This window comes from Hypanus sabinus, chromosome 25 (assembly GCF_030144855.1).
Source record: "Hypanus sabinus isolate sHypSab1 chromosome 25, sHypSab1.hap1, whole genome shotgun sequence".
NCBI classification, from domain to species: Eukaryota; Metazoa; Chordata; class Chondrichthyes; order Myliobatiformes; family Dasyatidae; genus Hypanus; species Hypanus sabinus.
The window spans coordinates 50,060,584-50,081,227 of NC_082730.1; the positions used below are offsets into that span (position 1 = coordinate 50,060,584).

Below are 20,644 nucleotides of genomic sequence, written 5' to 3' on the forward strand. Positions count from 1 at the left end.
AGTAGTGAATCTGTGGAGTTCCTTGCCCAGGGAAGCTACCTCATTAATATATCTAAGGCACGGTTAGATATATTTTTGAATCGCAGGGGAATTAAGGGTAAGGGGAAAGGACAGGTGGATGGAGCTGAGTCCCTGGCCAGCTCAACCATGATCTCATTAAATGACGGAGCAAGCTCAAGGGGCCAGATGGCCAACTCCTGCTCCTATTCCTATGTTCTTAATATACATCGTATAAACATATTTTTATATTACACTCCTCTGCTATTTTCATGGAACCTATTGAAAAATGGTTTTGCAGTTTACTAGAACTAGCACAGAAAATTCCGGGACATGTACTGGCATGTTTAAATCCTAATTTTGCACAACACAGTGTCTTAGCCCAAAAAGGTTTTTGAAGGATATTTTGTATCCTTGTTTCATGTGAAAAGACAATGCATTTTGATTCAATATGAATATAATATTTTTAAGGATATCATGGATCAGATTTTGTGGTCAGCGATAAAGAACAAGAGCTTGTTGATAGGTTCTCTTACATGTTCAAATTCCGTATCGAGAATTTCTTTAAGAATAAAGCTGGTGAATATCAGGACCTACAAATCCTGTGATCTGACAGAATGTGCAGGAAATGGGATTGAGAAGGGCCAGAATAAATCCTGCCTATGAAACAGCCAAAATATTCATAATCTATTGAGCTTTGTTCCCTCCCGTTTAGCTGACATTGAATAAACTAACATTCACCAGCTGTCAAAAAATTATTAGAGCAACTTTTTGAATAAAATTTAATTTTAAAAAAAGCCACAGACATTTAAATAACTTTAAACAAATACAATGAATCTAAATCAACTGATACCCGCTATTCGTCATCTGATGAATTAATGCCTCTCTGCTGGTCTATCTGGCATGAATGACAAAGTCAGAATTTCAGGATTAAGTCCAACATGTAAAAATATTGATTGCCATCATGGATATTCACAGAAACTTTGTTCTGGTAATGAGCATATTGTTAATTGACTATTATTTAAATGTGAGGGCATTTTATAGGTCTATTGTGCAAACGCAAACACTTGCCACTGAAGCCAGAGCAAATGTTCGAGATGTAAGCAATATTGCACTTTCAACCAAATAATGTAAGTAGTCCAGATTCAGAATCAGGTTTGTTATTGTCTTGTATGATATGAAATTTGTTGTTTTGTGGCAGCAGTGCAGTGCACAGACATAAACAATAAAATTACAAAATTTATAGTGCAAAAAGAAAGGAAAAATGAGGTAGTATTTAGGAGCCATGTTTCCTCTTTTTGAGATAGTCTAATCCCATTACTCTCATTCCAGTGTCAGACATAAATTGGTTATGTATGATTTCCAATAATATCCAGGACCAACACCAGATGTGTGATTTCTTCCTTTTGGCTTCAGTGCTGAAAGCAGTTTAATGATTTCACAAGTTCATGTAAATTCAGTGATGCTTTCAATTACCTTCGATGTATTACACCAGCAACTTCAATCTACCCTTTCAACTCTACTCCAAATCCCCAAACACCCTTTTCCTTGTAGTTGCAACCATCTCTTCCTGCCTGTGCATTTCCTAACTTCCATATCTGTAGTCACTACTCCTATTCAATCACATCCTGATGTATTTTTGTCCCTTGCCCTCAGTGTTACCATAAACAAAAGTTTCTTTTGAAATATTCATTCTATATCCTGACAGTGGCTTAAAGTTTTCTTTGATACCACAGTGCAGTAATGAGCAGGATCTTGAGAGGACAGAAAGCTGGATGCAATATTTTCAGTGTAATTTGGAGGGCCTTGGCAATGAACATTTATTTTTCAAGACTAATAATTAAGATGTATGCAGTTTGCTTTTATTCTGTAACAATGATATGAGCAATTTGACATATTACAATATATAATAATACAAATGTGGTTTAGTTGTAAGAAAGATAGAAATAAAGAGTCTTGGTTGTGGTATGGAAAGTTGTCTGATTGATTTATCCACAGGAGAGAAGCCTTATGTTTGTACGGTACCAGGCTGTGGGAAATGTTTCACAGAATACTCAAGCCTATATAAGCACCATGTGGTCCACACACATTCCAAACCATATAACTGCAACCACTGTGGAAAGACATACCGACAGACTTCTACACTAGCTACGCACAAACGTACTGCACATGGTGACATGGAAGCAACAGAGGAAAGTGAGCAGGCCTTGTTTGAGCAGCAACAGCAGCAAGGTAAGTTCCTGAGGCAGAGTGTAGGCAGTCTCTTTGGTATTAGGTTTATCTTTTCAGGGATCTTCCTTTGAAGTGGTTTATTAGTTCTAATGATGAGTTGTCTTATAATCCGTTCCATAATCTTTGACCTCCCACTGTCAGGCTGAAGGTACTGCAGTATAAGAACAAAGACGATTAAACTGGGTAACAGCTTCTTTCCCTCAGCTGTAGAACTTCTGAACACCTCCCTTACTTACTAAACGCCGTTGGTGTTTAGCGCAGCAATGCAGGTCCTTTATCTCCGGCGGTGTTTAGGGCTTCCTTCATTGTGCAAGTAGATTCCTCTCAGTTTTCACTTCTGTCAGTCACGCAAGTCCTGGATATCATCGCAGTCAGAGGTAGAAGAATTCTTCATTGCAGTTTCCATACCAGTTTTGTTTTACCAGTCAGTGTTGTTAGCCTTGAGCTGAGCCCCCAAACCTGGAGTGGATCACTCTTAGTCTGGCCTCTACCCTTTGATCTGTTTAGCCCTACCAAGGGACGAAGCTTAAAGCCCTGACTCCAGTCAACGTAGCTCTCTGGGTCATTGAAGCACACAAGCCTCCAAACCATGACGAGGTTATGGTCCTCTTGGAGATGCTACCACCCAGTACACATTATTTATGACAGCACCAGTAGCAGTATACAAAGTAAAGTACTTATTTAAATCTGTTAAAAGTATTTTAATATGATATATATTTTTATCATGTTAATATTTTATGTGCTGTTCGTAATATTTCTATTGTGTTGTGCACCTTGGTCCTTGAGGAATGTTGTTTCATTTAGTTGTAGACATGTGTACAATTACATGACATTAAGCTTGAACTTGAATTTGAGTGTTAAGCACTTCTGAAATATCTAGAATTGTGTTATCCATACATTTATGGTGAATATGAATATTCCCAATGGTTGTTACCTGGGAGACCTGTACTTGGATCTGATGAGGGATTGTCAGTGTTAGGAGTGTAGTGGTGCAGCAGTCTTGTAGCTCCAGTCTACCAGTTTCAATACCGATCTCTGGTGCTCATCTGGAGCGAGTTTTCACTGTACAGCTGCCACAAGACAACAGATTTCATAAAATCTGATTGGACAAAACAGTGATAATAAGCCTGACTCTGATCCTGACTCCTGCAGATGCTTCCATGTATGTTAGGTATGGGTGTTAATAAGTTAATTGGCCACTGTATGTGTCTCTTGTCTAGGTGAGTGGTAGAATTTGGAGGGATCAATTGGAATTTGAGGAGAATAAATTGGGGTTAGTGTAGGATTAGTGTGAATGGGTACATGGTCAGTGTAGATTTGGTGGGCCAACACCATGGTCCTGAAAAAACGTTATTTCATTTTTACTATGTACTGTAGCAGCAGTACAGTCGAAATGACAATAAAAAGTGACTTGACTTGACAAAGAACATGTTTCTTTGTTCTATAATGTGTTTGAAGGATTATGCTTTGTCTGTGATAACAGTGAATGGCTGTGCATAAGTGTGCTGTAAGGCTTTTGAAATTGTTTAGAAAGTGTAATCATTTCCAGGCTTGAGGCACCAAGTGGTGTTGTGGATAAAATTCCACCTTTCTTGCAGGCACATGCATGCACAACAGAGACGGAGAGATGGGGAAAAGGCCAGGAGAGTTGGGAAAGAGATAAACAGTTCAAAAAGCTTTGGAGATCAGTCATGGAGGTTGCAGAGGCTGACAGAAATCTGGGATCATGAGACATTGCCCAAGAAATTGAAAGTATAGAGAGATGTAAATCCTAGGGATTTGCACACTTGTATTTTCAGAAATTTTCAACAAGGCATTGCACATAATTGAAAGAGAGATTGAAGAATAGACTTCTATGTTGTTTAAAACTGATGACCTTCAAAGGGGAAAGTTGATATTAATAGAAGTGGTCCTGCATGGTGTTGTTTCTGGGATCAGGTTAGGACTGCTGCTATTCATTACCCTCAGTATTTAGATAATATGGATGGCATAATTTCAGATCCGGCTTAAGGAAGATGCAATGGGAAATGAACCTGCAGCTGGCAGTTATCATTTAATGGAGTCAAATGTGATGTGTAAGGCTAACATTGGCCAGGTTAATCACACATAGGGCAAATCTGTAGAGCATAACAGAGAAAGATAACAATGCTGAGAAGTCTTTTGAAGAAAAGGTGAAAATTATCTATTTTAAAGCTAATATAACTAATTTGCTTAGTACCAGCCCTTAGTTATGTCTCATCTAAGATAATGGTGTTGGGTCCTCGGTCATTTCTAATAAAATATTGTACTCAGCTCCTGAAATTTGGTTCCATTCAAATAAAAAGATCAAACTCTGTGAAGGAAAGTGAAAGTATCTGATCAAATATATAAAATTTACATTCTTTAGTGTAGACACACATCTCAATTGGCATGGACAAGTCAGGCCAAAGAGTTTGTTCCCATGCTCGATGGCTCTAGCCATGATCTTTAAGTACATGTTTTGAATGTATGCCCTCATGAGATGTGCTTTATTTGGATTTGTGCTGAATGTCGCTCTAATCCTGTATATTTCATTCTTAGCCACTGTTGTAGAACCTCCTTTGAAAAGGTCGCGTATTGCATACCTGTCGGGTGTGGAAGGTGATGGTGGAATTCCTACCCAGGTTACCATGGTAACCCAAGATGGTTTGGGATCTCAGGTAGCACTTATATCACAGGATGGAACTCAGCAGGTAGGAGAAAGCTTTTAGCTTTAATATCACAAACAAGAGAAAATATGCAGATGCTGGAAATTCAAGCAACACACACAAATGCTGGAGGAACTCAGCAGGTCAGAAGGGACTCGGCCTGAAATGTCGATTGTACTCTTTCCCATAAATGCTGCCTGACTTGCTGAGTTCCTCCAGCATTTTGAGTGTGTTAGTAGATTAATTTGTCATAATCAATATGGAAGACAAATGAATTTTAAAATACCCTTTCTGTTGTTATCAACCCTCTGAATACCCAGTGATTAATGCTACTTTATGGAATCATAGTAACCTCATTTGTTTTTTTTTAATTTGGATTTTTTTATTACTATACAGTAACCAATCCCAGATTTTCCTAAAAGAATAACATTGTTAATTGCAGGTTAGTCTATCGCATGAAGACTTGCAGGCTCTGGGAACAGCTATCACCATGGTAACTCAGGATGGTACTACAATTGCTGTACCTACACATGAAGGTGACCTCACAGGATCACCAGGTGCTCATACAGTTACCATGGTGACAGCAGATGGTACTGAAACACAGCAGGTATGTCATCCATTACATCCATTAAAATATTGATAATCAAAAATGTTCAAAATATATTTTGTAATTAAATACACCATCAACAATAATTCCTAATACTGTCCCTGTAGCTGCTTGATTCTACTCCTATGTCAGTTTGTCTGTTGCTGAAATAGTCATTCACCTTTCTTACTTCCAGGCTTGCCAATTCCAATGCTTCCTAGTTTGAATGTTTCTTTCAGTTCTTTGTAAACTTGAAATCATCAATAACTTACAGCATCCCATGAACTTGTCCACTTGGTCCTTCCTGTTAAATAACCACTTGATTTTAATATTCTTAATCCAAACAAAGTGCTGGAGATACTCAGCAGATCAGCCAGGATCTGTGGTGAGAGAAATATAGTCAGTATTTTAAGTTAACAACTCACCAAGAGAATTACTTTTGCCCTTGTTTTCAGATTTTTCTATGGTCTTGTCCCCTTGTATCTCTGAATACACCTCAAAGGGTACAATCCTCAAAAATATGAGCTCACCTCTATTTGTAGTCTTTAGGTCGTCCTCAGATTTATTCACTGCTGTGGAGGCTGTGCCTTTAGGTAATAAAGCCCTAAGTTCTGAAATTTCTTCTCTCTATATGTTCAACATTTTTCTTTCCTGTTTTGCAATATTCACTAGAAACTTTCAACTTCCTTTTTTGCTTAATGTGCTTCTACATTTTTCCCCATTAGAGTTGAAAAAATTGTCGATATTTATAATCAATTTAAAAATTTTAAATGATTTTGGATTAACATTTTAGTGAAGCAACATGAAAGCAAAAACATGTTGTTACAAATAAATTTTACAGGAAGTTGTATGAAAGGGATTGTCACTCATGTTAGTCTCAGAAAGATTTAACTTCTTAGAATCAAAATAATTTGTTGCTAACATATTTGTAATTTTCTAAATTGTCATTAACATTTAAATTAGCAAAATAATGTATCAGCAGGAAAAGGTATTGCTGGTTTCCTCAGAAGGCTCAACACCAATTGCCAGAGTGCAGGATAGCTCAACCCAGGTTTGGATCCTACTATCAAGTTGATCCCAGTGTTAAATGTTTCCCATGTCTGACCTGACATGCAAAATGGGAGGAGTGCACTGTTAATAGAACAAATGTTCACTCTACATCTGGGTGGGGATAGCTGGTGGATTTTCTGGTGAAACCTTTTTGTCCTACTGTTAGCCAAGAGGTTTAAAGGTGTTGCGATCGAATGATGAAGAACATTACTAAACTAAATAGGTATATTTCATGCTCGGCTCTTACAGCACTGACACGCTATTCATGGATAGCCCTGCATGCTTATTTGCTGTACTGCTTAAATAAATAAATACATAAATAAGGAAAGAAGTATGGGAGTGAACCCAGGAAGGACAATGTCACAACACAATATTTTCCTCTTTACATATTAATTATTTATAATTGGTGTTAAGATTCTAGGTTGACAATTTATACAATAAAATTCTACAAGATGAAATGAAACTAGTGGTTTGATAATGTTTATATATAAGCCAGCCTTCACTTACTTTCATTTTTAAACTTTGTTTTGTCAGGTTGCCATAGTGACATCAGATGGGATGGTAACCGGAGACTCGGCTTTGGCAGCTCTTCATGCGGCAGAAGTGGTGCAGCACCATCAGCAAGTAGCATTAGTAGCTACTGCCAATGGCACCCAGATAGCAGTACAGGTGGGTAACTTCAATGTTTCAACCTGGATAGGGTTTCTGTATTCAAGACCAAAAACACATGTGGGGAAAAAAAAGAAATAAAGGCTTTGGAAGCTTATTTTATCCAGTTAGTTCATTGCTGAGGCCATGTATTTTTAGTACTGTTGTGATGCTCTCCAAGGTTTTGCCTTTGTTCGAATGTATTTATTCATATTTAATAGGAAAGTTCCAAGAAAAGTTTGTTCCTTCACCCCAGGACTAATGGTGACTGATGTTAGAGCATAGAGAAGTACAGGCTCTTCAGCCCCAAAAGTTGTGCCGAACTTTTAACCTAGCCCAAGATCAATCTAACTCTTCCCTCCCACCTTTTAACCTACTCCAAGATCAATCTAACTCTTCTCTCCCACCTTTTAACCTACTCCAAGATCAATCTAACTCTTCTTTCCCTCTTAGCCCACCACTTTCTTTCATCCTTGTGCTTATCTAAGAGTCTCTTAAATGTGCCTAATGTGTCTGTCTCTACCACACCACTGGCTGTGCGTTCCTTGCACTTACCACTCTTGATGTTAAACAAACCTACTCCTGATATCTCCCCTATACTTCCTCCAATTCCTTAAAACGATGCCTTCTTGTATTATCCATTGGCACCCTGAGAAAAGGTGCTGGGTACCCACTCTATCTATGCCTCTTATCATCTTATACGCAGCTCTGTCAGGTCACCTCTCATCCTCTAATGTTTTTAAAGAGAAAAGCCCCATCTTGCTGAACCTGTCCTCATAGGACATGTGTTCTCTAAACCAGGCAGCACTGAGATAAATGTCCTCTGCACTCTCTAAAGTCTCTGCAGATTTTCTATAATGAGGCAATCAGAACTGAACTACCTTAAGTGTGGTTTATAGAACTGCAACATTACCTCATGGCTCTTGAACAAGTCCCCCAACTGATGAAGGCGAACACACGATACTCCTCTGAACCACCCTATCAACTTGTGTGGCATCTTTAAGGGATCTTTGCTGTGGATGCCTCTGTCCTTCCACACTGCTAAGAATCCTGTCATTAACCCTGTACTCTGCTTTCAGATTCCACCTTCCACATGTATTTCTTCACATTTTTTGAGATTGAACTCCATCTACCAATTCTTAGCCCAGCTCTGCATCCTGTCCTAGAGTCATTCTATCATAGGAAAGTACAGCACGGAAACAGTCCTTTTGGCTCATCTAGTCCACACTGAACCATTTAAGCTGCCTACCCCCGTCGACCTGCATTGGGACCATAGCCCTCCTTATCCTTGCCGTCTATGTATCTATCCAAACTTCTCTTTAGCATTGAAATTGATCTTGTATGCACCTTGTGCTGGCAGCTCTTTCCACATACTCACAACCCTCATGTTCCCCTTAAGCTTTTCACCTTTCACCCACTGTTTGTAGTCCCACCCAACCTCAATGCTAGCATTTACCCTTTTTATACCCCTCATAATTTTGTATACCTCTATCAATTTTCCTCTCAGTCTTCTACATTCCAAAGAATACAGTCCTAACCTATTCAATCTTTCCTTATAACTCAGGTCCTCCAGTCCTGGCAGCATCCTTGTAAATTTTCTCCGTACTCTTTCGACCTTATTTACATCTGTTCTGTAGATAGGTGACCAAAACTGCATGCAAATTCTAAATTAGGCCTCACCAATGTCTTATACAATTTCAATATAAAATTCCATCTCCTGTACTTAGTACTTAGATTTACAAATTCCAAAGTGCCAATGACTTTCTTTGCAAACCTATCTACCTGTGCTGCTATTTCCAATGAATTCTGGACCTGAATTCCCACATTGCTTTGTTCTACCAGACTCCTCAGTGCCCTATCATTCACTGTGTTATTCCTACCCTGGTTGGTCCTATGGAAATGTACTTGTCTGCATTAAATTCCATCTGCCATTTTTCCAGCTGGCCCAGATTTCACTACAAGGTATAATAGTCTTCCTCACTGTCCACTGCATTCCCAACCTTGCTGTCATCCGCAAATTTGCTGATCCAGTTAACCACATTATCACTGAGATCATTGATATAGTCGACAAACAACAAAGGACACAGCACCAATCCCTAGTGACCACTAGTCACAGGCCTCCAGGCAGAGAGGCAGCCCTCTACTACCACTGTTATGCTTCTCCCACAAAGCCAATGTCTAATCCAATTTACTACCTCATTGTGAATGTTGAGTGACAACCTTCTTGACCAGCTTCCAATGTGGGACCTTGTCAAATGCCTTGCTGAAGTCCATCTAGATAACATCTACTGCCTTGGCTTCATCAACTTGTCTGATAACTTCATTGAAAAACTCTATAAGATTGGTTAGGCACGAACTATCACACACAAAGCCATGCTGACTATTCTTAATCAGACCCTGTCTATCCAAATACTTATATATCCGGTCCCTCAGAATACCTTCCAATAACTTTCCCACTACTGATGTAAGGCTCACCGGGCTATAATTTCCTGGTTTATTTTTAGAGCCTAGGGCTCCAGCAATTTCCTGGTGCCATTCAGGGCCCTAAACAATCCTTCTAGGTGAGACGACACTTCACCTGTGAGTCTGTTAGGGTCATTTACAGTGTGTGGTGCACCCAGTGTGGCCTCCCATATACTGGTGAGACTTGACATAGATTGGGAGACCGCTTTGCCGAGCAGCTACGCTCCGTCCACCAGAACAGTCACCGTCCCAGTGGTCACCCATTTAATTCCACTTCCCATTTCCATTCCGATATGTCCATCCATGGCCTCCTCCACTGTTGTGATGAGGCCACACTTGGGTCGATTTCTCAGACTTCTGGTAATGCCCCCCCCATTCACATCCCCTTTTCCCTCCCTCACCTTATCTCCTTGCCCACCCATCACCTCCCCCTTTTCTTTCTTCCATGGCCTTCTATCTCTTTAACCAATCAACTTCCCAGCTCTTTACTTCATCCCTCCCCCTCCAGGTTTCACCTATCACCTGGTGCTTTGAAGGGTTTCGGCCTGAAACGTCAACTGTACTTTTTTCCACGTCTGGCTTGCTGAGTTCCTCCAGCATTTTGTGTGTGTTGCTCAGATATTCAGCATATGCAGATTTTATCTTGTTTCTGAACCCACACAGCCAAGTTTCCTTTGATGCCATGCCTCCTCACTCTTTGAATGAACCTACCATGGGGAACTATTGAATGCTTTACTAGAATCCATATTCACCACATCCACTGTTCTATCTTCATTTTGTGTTGCCACTTCCTTGAAGAATTCAATCATTCTGTATCTCACAAAGCCATGCTGACCATTCCAAATCACACTACGCTTCTCCAAATGCTCATTCCTGTCTCTAAGAATCCTCTCTAATAATTTGACCACACTAATGTAAAACTCACCAGTCTATAATTCCTAGGATTATGCCTGTTACCTTTCTTGAATAAAGGAATAATCTATACCATCTCCAGTCTTCTGGTACTACTCCTGTGACTAGTGAGGACGAAAAGATCATTGCCAAAGACATATCAATCTCTTCCCACATTTTGCTTAGTAACCTGCGGTATATCCCATCTAGTCCCAGGAACCTACCTATCCTAATGTATTTCAAATGTTCCTACACATCCTTTTTCTTAAGCTTGACATGTTCCAGCATGTTCTACACCGACCTCACATTCCTCCAGGTTCTTCTCGCTGGTAAATGCTGACACAATGTATTCATTAAGGACCTCTCCTACCTCCTCCGACTCCAGGCACGTTTCCTGAGCAGCCCTATCCTCATTCTCCTGTTCTTCACCTATGTGTAGAATGACTTGGAATTTTCTTTAACCCTACTCGCCAAGGTTTTCTCATGCCCCCCTGTAGCTCTCCTAAGCTCCCTCCTCACTTCCTTATAAATTTCAAGAGCCTTGCTTGATCCTTCCTTTGTAAACATTCAATATGATTTTCTACTAGGTGATCCACATCTCATGGTTCCTTCACTTTCCCTGCCTCAAAGGGACAAACCTATCCATGCTAGTGCTCCCTAAACAACCTCCACATTTCCATTGTGCATTTCCCTGAGAACATCTTTTCCCAATTTACACTCCCAAGTTCCTGCCCAGTAGCATCGTAGTTCAATCTCCCCCAGTTAAACTTCCCTGTACTCTCTGCTCCTATCCTTGTCCAAAGGTCAGTGAGTTGTGGTCACTACCTCTGAAATGCTCACCCACTGAGAGATCTGTCACCTGATCAGGTTCAGTTCTTAGTACTAGATCCAGTCCTTGGATTGAGTCAGGAATCCTTCCTGGACACACCTAACAAATTCTGCCCCATATAAACCTTTTGCACTGAGAAGGTGCCAATCAGGGAAGTTTAAGTCACCATGATTTATTTTATGAAACCCATGATGATTAATAATCCTGTTATTTTTGCACCTTTCTAAAATCTGCCCACTGATCTGCTCCTCGGTGTCTTTATTGCTATTGGGAGGTCTATAGAATTCTCCCAATAGAGTCCCTGTTCCCTTCCTGTTCCTGACCTCCACATACACTGGATCTGACAAGGAGGCAGCGCAGGAGCCTGACGACACTCACTCAATGTTTCAGGAACAGCTTCTTCCCCTCCACCATCAGATTTCCGAATGGCCAATGAACCCACATGCACTGCCTCACAACTTATTTCTTTTTTTTAACCCTCTTTTTGCACAATTAATTTAATTTTTATATATTGTTTATATTATTATGCACTGCACCCACAAAACAACAAATTTCATGACATATGCCAGTGATATTCAGTCTGATTCTGATTCTGATCTCTACACAACATCCTCCCTTTCTGCAGCCATGATACTATCCCTAATTAGCAATGCCACTCCCCTCCTCTTTTACCTCCCTTCCAGTCTCTTTAGAACATCCAGCAGCCTCCTGCCCTTGTGACAGCTGAATCTCTGTAGGGGCCACAACATCGTAATTCTGTGTAATGATCCATGCTCTAAGTTTATCACCCTTCTTCCTGATACTTTGTGCATTTAAGTAGACATATTTTAACCCATCCAACTGACTGCATTAATTCCCTATCCACTTCCTCAGAGTCTGTCTATATGCTGGATCTACCTTTACACCAAGTGCTCCATCCTCCGGCTTACCTCTCTGCTTCTCAGCCCCCTGCAGCTTACTTTGAACCATCCCCAACTGCACACGGGGTATTGGTCCCTTTTGTGTTCAGATGTAACCCATCCCTTCTGTCCAGGCAATGATCCACAGCTTTGAAACCCTGTACCAATTTTTCAGCCGCACATTCACCTAGCAAATCATCCTATTCTTACTCTCACTGCCATGTAGAACAGGCAGCAATCTAGAGATTACTATCCTTGAGCTCCCGCTTTTTAACTTCCTACCTAGCTCCCTATATTTGCTCTTCAGGACCTCATCCTTTTTGCTAGCTATGTCATTGGTATCAATATGTACAGACAGTCCCCGGGTTACGTACAAGTTCCATTCCTGAGTCCGTCTTTAAGTCGGATTTGTATGAAAGTCGAAACAAGTATTATTTAAGGTATTATTTAATGTCAGTTCATCAAACGTTTGTCTTAATATATAGTATATATTTTTCCTTTCCATGCATATAAAATTTAAGTATTCCAATAATTAAACCACTGTGTTGCTTAGTAATAATTGTAGCTTTCATTGGGGCAGGGCCTGTCACATGCTCCATTATTCTCACTTTATCCATTATCCTTTAAAATTGTTCCGATCGTTAACTGACTGTAGCCTAACGCTTTTCCAATGACTGATAGCGTTTCACCTCTTTCCAAACACTTTATTATTTCCACTTTATTTTCAATCGCGATCGCATCCCTTCAATGGAACAGAAACACTGTAGGCGGAGGGTCCCGAGCTGTGCCGGCTCCCGGGGTCCGTTGGGTCCGAACGACCACCTCACTGAGACAGGCTAAATGGGACAAGTGGGGGCTGTGCTGGGTTTGGGCATTTGATCCTCCACAATATTCCACGTGGGTATTTAAATTGGAGGTGGCAGTGTTTTTTTTTACGAGGTCGAGTTGTGAGCTTGACAACAACCCGGCTCGGATGGTATGGGAGTCACTGGATCGACATCAACCTGGCACGGGAGCGGACTGTCACTGGATCAACCCTCTATTCTCGAGCCCAGCGCTGATCTCAATGCACCACCATCTGACCGAAACCTGTGGGGGTGGGGGGGGGGGGTGTGGTCAGGCTGAATCTTACTGAGAAAAATTTAAGCCAAATACAAAGTTAAACACTCAACATAGTGTCAATGGCAACGACTTAAAATGGCTTACAGCTTCGCAGTCCGCCTTAAAATGGCGTATGGCTTCACAGTCTGACTTAAAATGGCAGAGGGCGTCGCAATCTGACTTAAAATGGCGAACGGCGTTCTCCTTCCTTGGTTCGCAAGTACGAGTTGTCCATAAGTCGGACGTTTGTAACTCGGGGACTACCTGTACTGCAACTTCTGGCTACTCACCCTCTCTGTTAAGAATACTGTGGACCTGATCTGAGACATCCCTGACCCTGTCACCCAGGATGCAACATACCATCTGGGTGTCTCTTTCACGTAAACGGAATCTCGTGTCTGTTCCCTAACTATTGAATCTCCTATCACCACTGCTCTCCTCTTCCTCCCCACCCTTCCCTTTCGAGCCGTAAAGCCAAACTCAGAGTGAGAGACCTGGTCATTGACTGAGAGTTTTTGTATCTATTGATTTATGTTGACCATTGCGAGTCTGACTCTTGCATATAAAAACTAACTATTTTGAGAACATCTCAAGTATTCTTCAGTGAGATTTGATAACAAAGCCCAGTAGATGTAAGCTCCATTTGAAATTATAGTGGAACTACATTCAAAGCCAATAGTGTTTAACAATCCAGTTGCATCATGACTCAATTGCATTCACACTCGTCGAGTTTGCTTCAAGCAAGAAAATGAAACTACATCAACTACTGTTACTACTCTGAGTTGGGTGAATGTAAGATGAGGCAAATCAATCAGAAGAGAGAAGTTATAGGGATATAAGAAATAGAACAGGAGTAGAGTATCTGGCCTGTCACGCCTGCTCCACCATTCAGTAAGTTCATGGCTGCCGTGGCTGTGAACTCTGCTCCGTTTACCTGCCTGTTTCCCCAGGGTTCTAATTCACCTACTCTGCAAAAGTCTGTCTAACTGTGTTTTAAGTATATTTAATATGCTCGTCTCTCCTCCTTCCCTGGGCAGAGAATTTTACAGATTCACCACTCTCTGGTCAAAGCAGTTGCCTCCTCATCTCTGTTCTAAATCTACTCCCTTATCTAGTGGCTCTCTCCCCCTATTCCATTCTCACCTCCCAGTAGAAACAACTTTCTTGTCTCTACCTTATCTTGCCCTTTCATGATTTTTTTTTAGATTTATTTATGATACCCTTTCACTCTTCCGAATTCCAGTGAGTTTGGTCCCAGGCAAAGTAAGGAGACCAGAACTGCATGCAGTACTTCAGATGCAGCCTCACCAGTATCATAAGACATCGGAGCAAGTGGGATGGTTATGCCACAACTGCACAGTATCCTGGACAGTTACAGCGTAATCTCCCTCTTCTTAAAAACAATCCCTCTAGAAATGAGCCCCACAAAGGAGCACCAGGCCGTTTCTCCCACGCCATCACCAACTTTATTAACTCTGGGGTTCTCCCATCCACCACCAGCAACCTCATAGTTCCCACATGCTGCACCTCCCATTGCTATCTCCTACCCAAGATCCACAAACCCGCTTGTCCAGGTAGACCCATTGTCTCAGCTTGTTCCTCTCCCACTTAACTCATATCAGCCTACCTCGACTCTTGTTTTATCCCCTAGTTCATTCCCTTTCTGCCTACATCCCTGACACTTTACACGCTCTTGATCTTTTCAATGATTTCCATTCTCTGGCCCCCATCATCTTATTTTCACTATGGATGTCCAGTCCCTATACAGCTCCATCCTCCACCGGGAAGCCCTCAAAGCTTTCCCTTTCTTTCTGGACACCAGGCCCAACCAGTTCCCTCCATCACCGCTCTCCTCTGCCTAGTGGAACTAGTCCTCACTCTAAATAATTTCTCCTTTGGCTCCTCCCACTTCCTTCAGACAGAAAGGGTAGCCATGGGCACTCGCATGGGCCCCAGCTATGCCAGCCACCTGGAACAGTCTGTGTTCCAAGCCTACACCGGTGACCATCCTGCACTTTTCCTACGCTACGTCAACATCTGCATTGGTGCTGCTTCCTGCACCCATGCTGAACTCATCAACTTCATCCACCTTGCCTCCAACTTCCACCCTGCCCTCAAATTCACCTGGTCCCTTCCCTTTCTCAATCTCACTGTCTCTATCTCTGGAGACAACTTATCCACGGATATCTATTGCAAACCCACGTACTCTCACAGCTACCTCAACTACACCTCGTCCCAGCCTACTTCTTGTAGGCTGAGGCTTTTCATTCTAGAATGATTACCTCCTTTTTCAAAGAAAGGGGCTTCCACCATCAATGCTGCCCTCAACTGCATCTCTTCCATTTCATGCACGTCTGCTCTTACCCCATCTTCCCAACACCCCACTAGGCTCCGTGTTCAGCACATAATTCTCCAAAGTTTCCGCCACCTCCAGCTGGACCCCACCACCAAACACATCTTTCCCTCCTCCCAACTTTTTGCTATCTGCAGGGATCACTCCCTACGTGACACCCTTGTCCATTCATCATTCCCCACTGATCTCCCTTCTGGCACTTATCCTTGCAAGCAGAACAAATGCTACACCTGCTCCTACACCTCCTCCTCACTACCATCCAGGGCCCTGAACAGTCCTTCCAGGTGAGGTGACACTTCACCCATGAGTCTGTTGTGGTCGTATCCTGTGTCTGGTGCTCCTAGTGTGGCCTCCTGTACATCAGTGAAACCCGACGTAGATTGGAGACCACTTCGCCAAGCATCTATGCTTCGTCCACCAGAACAAGCGGGATCTCCCTGTGGCCACCCATTTTAATTCCATTTCCTATTCCCATTCCAATATGACCATTCATGGCCTCTTCCACTGTCATGATGAGACCACACCTTTGGAGAAACAACACCTTCTGTTCCATTTGGGTAGCCTCCAACCTGATGGTATGAACATTGATATCGCAAGCTTCCAGTAATGCCCCTCAAACCCCCCCTTCTCCATTTCCCATCCCTTATTCCCTCTCTCACCTCATCTCATCCTTCTGGTGCTTCTTCCCCCTTTCTCTTTCTTCCATGGCTTTCGTCTCTTTCCCCAATCAACTTCTCAGCTCTTTACTTCATCCCTCCCCCTCCGGGTTTCACCTATCACCTTGTGTTTCTCTTTCTCCTCACCCCCCACCTTTTAAATCTACTTTTCTTTTAAATTCTACTAAACCTTTTCTTTCTCCAGTCCTACTGAAGGGTTTCGGCCCAAAACGTTAACTATACGTACTTTTTTTCCATAGATCCTGCCTGGCCCGCTGAGTTCCTCCAGCATTTTGTTGTGTTGAATAAAGGACAGCACTGTATTTGTCTTCTTGATAATCTGTTACACTTGCAAACCAACCTTTTGCGATCCATGCACAACTACTAAGTCCCTCTGAACAGTAGCACAGTGCAATTTTTCACCATTTAAATAATAATCTGATCTTCTATTTTTCCTTCCAAAGTGGACAGCATTGTACTCCATCTGCCATCGCTTGCCCACTCACTTAACTATATCTCTCTACAGACTCTCCTAACTTAACTATACCTTCCTACAGACTCTCCTAACTTAACTTTATCTCTCTACACGCTCTCAACTTCCTCTGCATAATTTGCTTTTCCACTCAATTTAGCATACTTGGCAAACTTCGATGCACTGCACCCGGTTCCCTTTTCCAAATGGTTAATATATATTGTGAATATTTGTGGGTCCAGCACTGATCCCTGCTGCACTCTGCTCACTACTGATTCCCAATCATTTATCCAAATTCTCTGCCTTCATTTAGTTAACCATTCTCCTATCCATGTTGGTACATTATCCCAACTCCATAAACACAAGGGATTTTACACATGTTGGAATTCTTAAGCACCACAAACAAAATACTGAAGGAACTCAGCAAGTCCAGCAGCGTCTGTGGAGGGGATTAAATTGTTGATGTTTCGGGCTGAGTCCTTTCATCGGGACTGAATGAAGGGCTTTGGCCCGAAACGTGATCTGTGCCTTCCCCTCCATCAATGCTGCCTGACTTGCTGAGCTCCTACAACATTTTGAGTGTGTTGAGCAGCAACTTCATGCATCCTTATCTTATGGATATGTCTTTTATGCAGCACCTTATTGAATGCCTTCTGGAAATATCCACCATCTGCCTGTCCCCCTCTATTTACTGCACTTTCTAGATCTTCAAAGAATTCTGGTAAACTTGTCAAACAGGGCTTGCCCTTCCTGAATCCAGGCTATGCCTGCCTGATGGAACAACTTTGATCCAGATGTCTCGAAATTCTTGCCCAAGAGATAGTTTCAAGCATTTTCCTGACTAGAGGCATTAATTTAACTGGACTATGGTTACCTACTTTTTGCCTACATGCTTTCTTAAATAGTGGTGAGACATTTACTGTCTTCCAATCTGCCAGGACTGATCAGAGTCCAGATAATTTTGGTAAATTATCACAAACGCCTCCTCTATAACATCATTACTTCCAATCTCCTGGAACGCTTTCCCTAAGGACCAGGAGACTTGTTTACCTTTAGGTCTGCCAGTTTTCTCGGCAATGCCTCTTTAATGACAGCAATTGCATCGAAGCCCTCACCTCACACCGCATCCATAACATCTCTCTTTGACAAGTTAGATGTGCCCTTCACACAACAACAAAAATTGATATTCAAAGCGTTGGCCTTTTGTGGAATATTAATTCTCCTTTTTCACTTTTCCAAGGGATCTCTGATCACTTTAGCCACCCTTTTCTGCTTTATATAATTATAAATACTTTTACTTCTTGTTTTCAGATTTTGTGCAAATTTACTTTCATAATCTGTCTTCCATATTGCTTCCTTAGTGGTTCTGTTGCTTTTTAAGTTTTCCCAATCTTCTGGTTTCCCATTAACCTGCCAATTTTTAGTTTGATGCCTTCCTTTATTTCCCTTGTTAACCAAGACTGGCTGTCCACACTCTTATGTCCGTGCTGTTAACTGGATTATATTTTTGTTGAGCACTGTGAAAAGTCTCTTTGAAAGTCTTCTACTGATCTTCAACTGTTTTGCTTTATAGTCTGTGTCCCCAGTCTACAATAACCAACTCTTCCCTCATTCAGTTGTAGTCTCCTTCATTTAGGCATAATACACTGCTTTTAAATCAAACTATTGCACCCTCCATTTGTATGAGAAGTTCAATCATACTGTGATCACTCTTTCCAAGAGGATCGCTAATACAAGATTATTCATTTTACCTGTTTCATTGTACAGAACCAGATCTAAAATAGCATGTTTCCTTGCATGTTCCTCTCTCCCCTTTCTCTCTGTTTTATCTATTTCCCATTCTGGTTATCCTTTCATCCCTTCTCTTTTTCTCACCTACCTCTGCTGCCCTCCTCCTTCCATTTCTTCCATGTTCCATTCCCCCCTCCTTTCAGGAATTGATATTTTTCAGACTTCCAGCACTCATTTAGTGTTTTTATTTGGATCAATTCTTTGCTAATCCTTCCACCGATGGTCTTTTCAGTTTACAAACCTTCTCGTATCTTTTGTGCATTTAAACCCTCCATCAGTGTTTTTTGCAAAGAGAAAAGCCCCATAAATCTCCTTGGGATTCTTTCTCTGGTGATATCTCTTTTTGATGTGGTGTCACAGTACTCTAGCTGAGGTCATTTTTAACATTCTGATTGCACTGCTTGGGTAATCTACACTCAGTGCCTACTTCATTAGGTGCCTCCTGTGCTTATAAAGTGATCACTGGGTGTTTCTGCTTCTGTAGCCCATTCACTTCAAGTTCGACGTGTTGTTCTTTCAGAGATACTCTTTGGCACACCACGGTTGTAACGTGTGGTTATTTGAGTTACTGTCGCCTTCCTGTCATCTTGAACCAGTCTGGCCATTCTCCTCTGACCTCTCACTAACAGGCACTCACTGCCACTCACTGGATGTTTTTGTTTTTCACACCATTCCCTGCAAACTCTAGAGACAGTCGGGCATGAGAATCCCAAGAGATCAGCAGTTTCTGAGATAATCAAATCATCCCGTCTGGCACCAACAATTATTCCACTGTCAAAACCACTTGGGTCGCATTACTTCCCCGTTCTGATGTTTCATCTCAATCTTTTGACCATATCTGCATGCTTTTATGCATTGAGTTGTTGCCACATGATTGGTTGATTAGATAGTTGCATGAATGTGCAGGTGTGCAGCTGTTCCTAATAAAGTGACCACTGAGTGTATGTGTTGCTACCTGGTCTTGTCCAGTAAAATCCTGGGGGCCAAACATAAGCGACTAACATGTTAAATAAGTCTATTCGTAGGACTAATAATTTGCTGTGTCTATCATCACTTTGGTTGTGATTTTAAACAGTATGGTACTATTTAAATCACCAGAAACTAACTCCCTTATCTCACCTGATTTTTGTGATCATCCTGTCTTTCTTTGTCTCTAGCTGGAGGAACAGCAGACTTTGGAGGAAGCTATTGGCATGGCAACAGCAGCAATTCAACATGAAGGAATTACACAAGATACAGTGATGACTGATAATGGCCAATAGCAGTGAGGACCAGGAAACAAGTGCCACACACAGGAACGTACAAACTGTGATTTGGTATCTAGTCTTGTCCAGTAAAATCCTGGGAGCCAAACATAAACTACTCACAGACTATATCAGTCTATTCTCAGGACTAATAATTTACTGTGTGTACGTTGATCTCAACTCAGGTGATTTTACACAATATGGTAAGGGTTTTATGATCTAAAGGAATTTTAGAGCTGCTGTGCTGACTGATAAGCTTTCAGATTCACTTGTACAGTATAAAGTATAGTTTTATTGAAATTTCCATAGTTTTGCTTTCTATTGAAGATAAAATGTTTACTGAAACTGGTGTAGGGTTGGTTTCCATGCAAAGTTGGGACTGGCATGAGGCTGGACCTAGTAATGGCAATCAGTGACATTTTTGGAATGTGTACGCTGCATTTTGAAATCTAAGATGATGCTATATGAGTCTGTATATGTGTAAATGAAAATAAATTTCAAAAACTGCTTTGTTGTTGCTTATAATTTAAATGTTGGTTTTTAACCATGTGCTAAGTAACATGTAGTGAATTGTTATTGGCTTCGATTAGATATCTGCTGCTATAATTTCTCATTCATTAAATTTTCTTGCCTGTAATAATGCCATTGTCCACACCAGTGTGCCAATTCTGGCAGTAGGGTTTTGGTGACTTAGAAGTCTTTGTTTTGCATGAATTGCACCCACACTTCTGATGTACAATCAGGAAACGATTAAATCACCAATCAA

The 20,644-nt window shown here is 41.4% G+C and overlaps 1 protein-coding gene across 4 annotated transcripts in view; it reads left to right on the forward strand.

Annotated features, from left to right (window-relative positions):
* LOC132381226 (zinc finger protein 76-like) overlaps positions 1-20,385 on the forward strand; it is a 97,303-nt gene extending 76,918 nt beyond the window's left edge. For all 4 annotated transcript variants that reach the window (XM_059950572.1, XM_059950575.1, XM_059950573.1 and 1 more), the window contains 5 exons: positions 1,996-2,229; positions 4,789-4,940; positions 5,338-5,502; positions 7,066-7,200; positions 19,792-20,385. In XM_059950572.1, the coding sequence (XP_059806555.1) occupies positions 1,996-2,229; positions 4,789-4,940; positions 5,338-5,502; positions 7,066-7,200; positions 19,792-19,896 (791 nt within the window). In that variant the 3' untranslated portion in view covers positions 19,897-20,385. The remainder of the gene's footprint in view (positions 1-1,995; positions 2,230-4,788; positions 4,941-5,337; positions 5,503-7,065; positions 7,201-19,791) is intronic.
* Positions 20,386-20,644: the final 259 nt, after the last annotated feature.